General features: G+C 45.6%; 1 protein-coding gene across 1 annotated transcript in view; it reads left to right on the top strand.

Moving 5' to 3' along the window:
- LOC147668342 (dynein axonemal heavy chain 1-like) overlaps positions 1-7,595 on the top strand; it is a gene marked incomplete at its 5' end in the record, with an annotated part of 387,636 nt that extends 380,041 nt beyond the window's left edge. Inside the window, one exon of the mRNA XM_086948583.1 lies at positions 6,469-7,595. Coding sequence (XP_086804709.1) covers positions 6,469-6,590 — 122 coding nt within the window. The remainder of the gene's footprint in view (positions 1-6,468) is intronic.
- Positions 7,596-9,500: the final 1,905 nt, after the last annotated feature.

The raw sequence follows: 9,500 nt of genomic DNA on the forward strand, positions 1-9,500 counted from the left end.
GATTACGTTCCTTACCCTTGATCTTTTTAATTTGTTACTCCTCTTGACGTTTCATAGCCTGCCTCTTTCCCATCGTTACAGAACTACCCATTGCCCTTGAGAAAGCTTTGAAGGCATCCCAAACAACTTGAGTTCTAGCCGAACCCAAATTAGCTTGAAAAAAGGCCGGAGCTTCCTCTCTTATACGTAAAACCACCCCTTCATCTAACAGTACAGTCCTATCTATGGTCCACCTTTTATTACCAGGTTTGTAGTGGTGCCTAAGGGACAGGAGAACTGCTGAATGGTCAGAAAGAATAGCAGGCAAATGTTTAACCTCCTCAACCAATGCTAATAACACCTGGTCTACTAGGAAATAGTCAATGCAGGAGTGATGGACATATTTTTTGCTATAAAAGGTAAATTCCTAGGTCACCCCCATCTTACTCTGCCAAATATCTATCAGATTAAGCTCCTGAATCATAGTCTTCAGCACTGCCGATGTTTTAGGGGGACTAACATATTTAACTTTGGAAGTTCTATCCAAGTCCTTATTTTGCACTAGATTAAAATCTCCTCCAATTATTACTGGGGCGGCAGCCTGTAAAAGGCATACTTCAAGCTTAATTAAAGCATCAGGAGCATCCTCATTTGGGCCATAATAATTGGCACAGCAGACAGGCATCCCCTGTGTCCTCAAGTTGCCAACCAACCATCTACCAGAGGAATCCGATCTTTATGCCTGAATTGTTTTGAATAATAACCACCACACCTCTTGCGTTGCCTCTCTGGTCCGAACATACTACTTCCTGAACCCAACCCAATTTTATAAAAGAGGACCTACACTCCTCCCGTTCCAAGTGAGTCTCCCGGAGCAGGATAACGCTAGCTTCGCTTTCTTAAGGAGTTCAGAAAGCCTGGCCAACTTCTTCCTAGACCTGAGACCATTCACATTCCTTGATATACAATATACCAGGTTTAATCTACTCATCTTTAAGTCTAGTCCCCCAACTCCTTTAGAGCCACCTTAACCTTTCCTCAAAGTCGGCTACCCCCCTAAAAGGGGTCAAAGGGCCCTCCAAAACTAAGATCCTATTTGCATATGACAGAACAAGGACAATTTTTTCTATTTTCCCCTCATATTCCTACCACCCAGTGCACCCCACCACCCTCCCACCTTGGGGAACCCCCATTCCTATCCCTAGGCGAGATAATCGCCTTTCGCGACCACCTGAGCTTGGGGAGGGAATCCAGAGTACAAAGAAAATAATTAACACTAAAGCGAGGAAGGCGTGACTAAGGGTAAAAAAAAATTACAAAAAATTAAAAAACAATGCGTGGATGTATTCTCACTATTGACTACTATACTATTGATAAGTTGTGATATTTTAACACAAACTGCAAAATTCAAGCCCTCTCGTTCTGAAGTAATCAAAAGGAAGTATGCAGCATTTTACTATAAAGGGGCCCAGTCATAAGCTGCATCTTGTAGTACGTTTAGTAGTAGTACAGTAGTAATACTCACATATTATAAAATGCTATTCTCTAAGGTATGAGTGGAGGTCTATGCCTCCTCTCTTATCTTTATTGGGCAGAGATAATTGCACACATACAGCCGAGTCTTAGTAGAAATTGTGGGAGAAACATGGGTAGTTGCTGGAAAATGGAAATACTTAGAACTATAAGGGAGGGGATTAGGGAGGAGTAAGAAGGGGTTTATAGGAGGTTAGGGGTGACATACACCTACCCCTGGAAGAGTAAGCTTATACCGATTCTGAACTGCATTTCTGTAGTTACTACATCCAAAAAGGATCAAATGTAGTTGTAAATATACCCTAACTCTGACCTGGAGTAAGCCCAGTACCACACATAGACTCACAAGTGCTGCACCACCCAACCATACAAAATATTGGAGGCAAGGACTTAAAGTAACACCCCCTAGGAAGTCATATTAAAATTAATTCATTTATTTTGACTTTTAAAAACTATATATACATTTAATTGAATGATAAAGAAGTATGTATAATCCCAAAATATTTTTTATTTTGTAAATACTGTAATAACCTTTTTAATTTAAAAATAAGTGTAACTTTATGTTGCTAAAAACATTAACTAATACAATAAGTTCTGTACATAACTTTTTCATAATAATAAATACAAGCATTTTACTTTAAGTGTAGTTTCTGTTTTTAAATATCTTTTTATTGAGTTTCGTTACCACAATAGATTGCAAAACATTTGAATCCAAAAAAAGATCATAAACATTCTTTTAGGAGCTTTAACAGTATACAACGTTCTCCTATTTCTCATTGAATGTTTCTTCATGGATTCATCCCCATGCATTGCCCGGACTAGGAATCTGATGCAACTCACTTTTCCACTGTAACAACATCTTTCCTCCCCGCTATTCCCCTCTGCAGTAAATTGCCCCTCTTTCCATGGTTACGCCCCCCACAGACACACACTTTTTGCCTGACAACTGATGCAACCTGACTTGATGTGCCCTGTGTCCCTACCAACCTGGTTACCAGGGCCTGTGTTCTTTCCCAAAACTCTACCTTTGTACCTACTATTGGCACATCCCCAGCCACAGCTAAGCCCTTTGTAAAAGGTACCATGGGCCCCAAGGGCACTGTGACCAGGGAAGGCCTCTCAGGGCTGCAACACCTTGTGTGCCACCCTTAGAGGCCCTTTACCTTAACAGCCACACACTGCCATTGCAGGCATGCATGTTTTTGTGCAGAGAAAAGTGAAGTCAACATGGCACACATCCCTGTGCGCCATACCTACAACCCACTGCCTGAGGCTTAGGTAAGTCACCCCTCTAGCAGGGTGCACTAGCCCTCAGGTGAGGGTACAATGGCATGAGCCATGTACCCCTACAGTGTCTAAGTCCATTCTAAGACATTGTAAGTGTAGTAAAGCCATGAAGAGTATATGGTCTGGGAATTGGTCATTACGAACTCCACAGCGCCATAATAGCTTTACTAAAATCTGGAAAGTTTGATAGCAAGCTTCTCAGCACATTAAACCCACACTGCTGCCAGTGTGGGATTTAATGAGAAATGCACTCAGAGGTAATCTTAGAGTTGCCCACTGAAAAACGACTAGCCTTGGTGTGGTTCCTGAATGGGTGTATGCCATTTGCCACCACCAGACAGGTTTCTGGACCCCTGGGTAGAGAGCCTCCACTCTCTGGGTCCAGAAACAAAGCCCATCCTGGGCACAGATGTCAGGCCTCCTCTCCCATGATGGGCTTGGTCCACAAAGGGGAAGCTTCAAAGGCCTGCTGCCTTTGGGAGCTATCACTGCCTCTTGCTGCCCTCAGTAACTGGCTCCCACTGGTTCTGCCCCCACTTTGGGCAGGAGAATCGGTGGAAAACCAAGCTAGGAAGAGAGGTGTGCACCTTTGCCAGGTGGGGGAGGCAAGGTGAAGCACTCATCTCAGTCCCCTCCATCTTGAAGATGAGGGGACTCAGCCAATTAAGGAGAGGCTCATGCCCCCTCCCACCGTAGGATCTCCCCAAGGAAGGGACCCATTGGTCCTGACCTGCACACCTGTTTAAACGCTCCAAAATGTAATATTTAGGGGCAACCCTGAACCATGCCTCCTCAGATTGGAGGAAGGAAGAAGGACTGAAGAGCCGGGCTGACCCAGGAAGAAGAGGACACATACTGCTTTGGCCACAGCCCTACTGGCCTATCCTGACCCCGACCTGCCTACTGCAAAGAAACCGGCATGACCAGCAGCCAGCAGCACTCCAGAGCCCAGAGGACCTGCCCTGCACTCACCATACAGACTCAGTCTCCCATGAGCACAGCAAAGACTCCAAGACCAGAAACTGGATTCGGGCAACTCTGCGATTCTGCACCACTCTACACCTGATGCCTATGGCCCGAGTAGCCCAACACCATGAGGAGGTCTTCCCAGCGATCCTAACCTGGGATCTGGTGATCGCCGACCTCCCTCAAGCTTCAAGACAACGCCTGCATCCTCAACCTGAAGGGTCCTCCTGACTGTGACTGGAGTTGGTAAAGAAACCCAACACCAAAAGAGACCACTGCACCTGACGCCCCACGGCATTGGGTGGCCCAACCAACTGTGTTCAGGCATCCCCAAGATCCCAAGCCTACCTTTCTGACTGGTAATCGCCTTCAAGAAGTCTCCCTGCCCGAGCCTGCAGCAACTTTGCTGAACCGCAGGTCTACGTTGAGAATCACAGGGTCCCCAACCTCTTCCTGGCACCCTGCTCCCGGACGCCCCTGTGCCACTGGTGGTGCAGCTCCTGTGCTGATTGTTGGCCCCTGCAGTGCTGACCTTAGCCCCTGGAGCTTAGGTCCAACACCCGAGTGGCCTGTTCGTAAAAAGCCCAAACTGAAGGCCCCATTAGCCCCATTGGCTAACATTGGGTCCCTACAACCGGCCCCCCCAGTGCCGCTGGTGGTGTAACTTGAGTGCCTACCTAGACCTTGGGGAACCTTGGTCCTAACCCCCAAAACTCCCTCTCATGAGATGTTTACTTACATGTGAAACCAATAACCATTTTTCTCCCATAGGAACCCATGTTAATGAGTTTTCGGCCTAAAATGTTTTGTGTTGAACTGTGTTTTGTACAGAGAAAAATGTCAGTATAACTTAAACCAAGAAAAGTCTTATTTACCTTGTATTGCGAGATCTCTCTGTGTGGTGTCTAGGCATACCACCACCAGTAGTCAAAGTTTTCAAAAAGTATTCTAAAAGTTATTATTATGTAATGTAAACTGCTTTATGAATCAATGCCACCCGGTAACTATTGCAAATTCAACCACAACTGCATTTACTTGTGAAGTATTGCATTTCGGAGTATATTTTAATTACCTGTGCTAAGTCCTGCTTGGTTCTTAAAACATAAGTATACCTATTTTATACTTACCTAATTGGTCTGTATTCAGTCTCTGAGTGTGGGCCATCAATCTTTATTGAACAAACACAATAAATGCTTAACACACCCTTTGGACAAGCCTAACTACTCGCCCACACTTTGTGTTAACAAAGAGAGCTGTTGGTACTTACCTAATTTAGCCTCTGCTACACCTCTGGGGACTCCCTGGACTCTGTGCACACTCACTTTGGTATAGTATATACAGAGCCAGCTTCCTACACCTCTCCTCTGCCCTGCCCTTTCTCCAGAAAGCAGTCTGTCACAGCAGCAATGACCCCAAATCTGATAGCCCTACGACACAGGCCATGGGAATGGCTAGAAGTTAACACCTCAATGTTGGCAACATTGTTAAGTGCATAAAAAGGTTACCCCTGGGCCCGAGCCCTACTCTTCATTACTCTTTTATCAGCCCCATTTCCTTCCTGAGATATGCTAAGACTCTTCCCAGTGAACTCTCACTGAATCAAAGAGCACCCTCTTTGTACTGAACAGCCTGGCTCTCCTTCCTTCAGTGCGTTTCCCTACCAGCTCACAGTAATGTAGCAATCCAAAGGTATTTCTGTGGGGCTTTCTGTACTTCCTCAAGCCACTCCAGTGAGCTCTGGAGCTGCCAAAATGGAACCCAGAATCGTCCATGTATTGTACCATTCAAAGGCACACGTACACACAACACCACATAACACCACTTGCGTGATGCACAGCACTACATACTAACTTGATGTAGATCAAAGGTGAATTAGCACACAGCAGCAGAACTTTACATGAGTGAGCCTGTAGCCCTCAATCCAGTAATACAGGTAGAAAGGCCTAGTCACATCTACTGATAATCAAAATCATACAGGCAAAACAGAAATGTCATTCGGCGCTACTCCTCAGATCTCTGTTTCCCTTGTAGAGAAAAGTCCATATGGTAAACTTCAGTTCATGTTTTCAGAACATGAACTAAACTTCCTCTGATAACTATATGGTATGCTGCCACCACTGCGCTTGTGCTACTTAAATCCTGGCAAAGGCAATAGCCTTTCATCACTATGAGGGAAGCGCTTTGGGCTCCCCTCCTGGTTCAACAAGACCGCAATCCGTGAGAAAGGCCTATATCATGGCGCACATGCATGATCCGTGTCTGCCCATGACAACAAAAATCAGCACCAGGGATCCTGACATTGTCGCTACTGGGGCACTCAGAGCAGGGGTACGCGTCCATCACTATGCGAGGGACTTTTCCGTTCCAGCGCTTGCATTTCTATTGTTTATCACATGCATATTACAAAGTGCGTTAAGAGAAAGTTTGGCAATGTTTTTTCTTAGTATGCATTCCACTTTAATCATTCCAGAACTTTCATTCTCGTAGCCTATAGCCCATCACGTATCAATACTGTTTTGAAGACATATTTAATTTTATTTATGGTGTACACCTTGTTATACGTTATCCACTGTAGATGTATTTGTTGAGCAGTCTATGGCCAATCTTTTTGTGTGTTAGTATAATCCTGAGATGTTATCAGGGGAGTGATAGTCATGGATAATCATAGATGTATTAATCGAAAAATATTTTTGTTCCTTTCAGGTACACTGTCAACCACTGGCCATTCCACCAATTATGTCATTGCAGTGGAGATTCCAAGCAAAAAAATACAGAGACATTGGATCAAGAGGGGCGTGGCTCTTATCTGCGCCCTGGACTACTAATAACCCCATTGGACTCATCTGGAGCCAGTGGTCCACCCTCGCCTTAGGTGTCACTCTGGTGTGTCTACGCTGGTAACTCATTGATTGACACTTCTCTCCACTTCAAAACTAGGTTTATGCCACCCTCTCTAACCTACATACAGAACCGAGTACAATATATGTCAGATCAATGTCGCCCATCCTACCATTATTTAAAAACAAGGAACTATATTGATTGCAGAAGAAACTTGTTGAAATCAGCTAGCGTCTGTACGAAAAGTGTAAAAGTTCCATCCAAAATGGAACGTATCAGCTCACGAAGAGGTATTAAAAAATGTAACATGTCCATGGAACTGGATGCCAACTGAGGAAGCATGCCAAATGTATTACTACAACTACCCACAGATCTAATGTGCCAACCGTGCAAGTGCTGGTCCATGTATGGCACCTGCATTTAGTGCCAGTTTTCTACCTCTAGCCATTTGCTACATGCACAAAGTATCACTGTAATTTGCTAACTGTACTGTTACACATATTTGTTTCACCAATGACAAGTCCCGGTGCCAAGCATCCAAAATAGGCAAAGGCTGTGTGAGCAAACTTTCTGGTGCCATACTGTTGGAGTGTATGATACATGTCTTCAGAAGACCCTGGTGCACACTAGTAGTTACAACTGTTGTAATATTCTTCCAAATGCAGTAGAATTACGGTCCTACCTGGAGAGTTCGTAATTCAATTTGCCTCATACTGGTAGGTTTTGATCATTAGCCAAAATTTTAAAGTCAAAATGCTGCATCTCTATTTCAGCGAGTGTTAGTACACGACATGTCCTTCACTTAATAAAAACATGTATACATCAGCTTGAATTGAAGTCGGTTTTGGGGGCTGTGTATGTGTGTAAGACGAAAAGAGAAGCTGTTAAAAGAGTTGCCACATATTTTTGAATATCAGGAATGGATTGCTAACACCCATTACTTTGTTGCAGAAAAATGTAATTTGTGTCCAATTAAATATTTTGTATAAATGATATAGGGTCTCACGTATTGTCTTCCATTTCCCCAGATGTGGGCGGTGCCTCCTTTAAAATCTTCAGGGCTTATATAGAGTTGAATGATGGTGTGAAGCGGGGCTTTAAGTGGGCCGGGTCCTGACAGTGTTCTAAAAAGCAGGTGCTGATGCAGGTCCTTATCGGGCTATTCATTTTTACCCTACAGATGAAAAGAAATCTTAACTCTGCAGCAGTACCACATTTCACTGCCTTTCATGCAACTTAAAAACACAATTCGTTTCACAGTCTCATCATTTCATAACTGAAGCATCTTCAATGTTGTGTACAACAAAGCCATTGTTGTTGCTAATTTGTTATGCAACTAACCATTGACAATTTCAATAGCCTTGATGTGTTGTAGGTGCAATGTTGATTCTTGTATTATATCTGGATGCAATGACAGAAGCCGCAAAATTTCAGTCGAGCAGCACACTATGCAAAGCACAGATTAAAACCACGCCCTTATTTACATCGGCCACACCCCTCTGAGAGACCCGCTAGTTAGGTCTCGCAGACCTGAGTTGCAGCGACATGCGCAGCATGCTCTGCGAAACTTATTGTGATCGTAGAGATTTCAGAAGTGGAGTTGAAGCCCTGCTCATCATTATTATTGGCTTACATCATCGTTTATGCTAAACGCTGGCTTCTGATTCAAAATGAGGCTTCTTTGCTACCGCGCTGTCTCCTTTTTGGACGGATCATCCGGACTGGATCTTTTGCTTGCGGCGTTATACAGTCTCCTTTAACTAATGGGTAAGCAATATTTTTTCTTATTCGCATAATGGCGACAGCTTGTTTCGTTCTGCAGACATCCCTCGGGCCATGATGATGCAGGGAAGTCGCAGGTTCATGCTGTGTACCTTGGTAATATTAATGCGAATCCCCGGAAATAAATACATTTTCTGAGACCGTCGGCGTGTCACACTCCAACTACTAGCAGAAACCCCTGCAACCCCACACCTGCTGCTGAGGTTGTGCACAGGTTGTGCCTTAACATACCAGCGCAGTCTCGTGCCCTCTTACACCGGCGCACGTCTCGCGCCCTCTTACACCGGCACACGTCTTGCACCTTCTTACACCGTGTCCATCTCGTGCCCTCTTACACCTGCGCACATCTTTCACCCTCACGCATGTGGCCGCCGCCGGCTGGTTGTTGTGACCCCGGCAGGTGGTTCCTGTCAAGCGCTTGTGAACGGAAATGACACGCCTGCACCATTGTTGTGCGTTCACGCAGCGGTGACGGCCGGGCTCGGGTGTAGAAAGCGCCTCTTTTAGAAGTGTGCTCATGCTCGCCTGCTCGAGGGGTGGGGGAGAGAGACGGTGCGGGTATACAGAAGCAGTCTTCCATCGCGTGGCCCGGTTTGCGCGAGGTGCACGTGCAGGCATGGCCCGGCTCTGTTCGATGCTCGGCTTTGGTGAGCCTGGGCCTGGACTGATGGACTCCTCCGACCCTTACACCCCCACCAAGCCCTGCTCTGCTGTGTTTGGATTGAGGGAGCCCCGCAGCCGATGGGCCCTCAGCCCTCCCATCACAGACAACACCTGAGTCAACGTGCACACTAGCCCAACTCTCGTGAAACTCCTGAGTCTATTTCCTTTTGCACAAAGTGCTTAGACACTCGGTGCACACAATCTACCCATGAGTAACTGGCGCTCTCACAGATGATGGGTTTGAGGTTGGTATGTACAGGTACATGCTTCTTGCAGCCTGCTGCATCTCCTGTGGCAAATCTGGTGTGTGTACACATGAGCAGGGCACTATCTGTACATCAACTAGCTATGGAGACACGTCACTGCCATAGGCTGGCGGCCTGCACCTCCTGTGGGACTTGTGCTCTGCCTACATATGAGAGTGACACTGTCTGCGCAAGATCTCCCTCTGC

This window comes from Lissotriton vulgaris, unplaced genomic scaffold, assembly GCF_964263255.1.
Source record: "Lissotriton vulgaris unplaced genomic scaffold, aLisVul1.2 SCAFFOLD_719, whole genome shotgun sequence".
Classification (NCBI taxonomy): Eukaryota; Metazoa; Chordata; class Amphibia; order Caudata; family Salamandridae; genus Lissotriton; species Lissotriton vulgaris.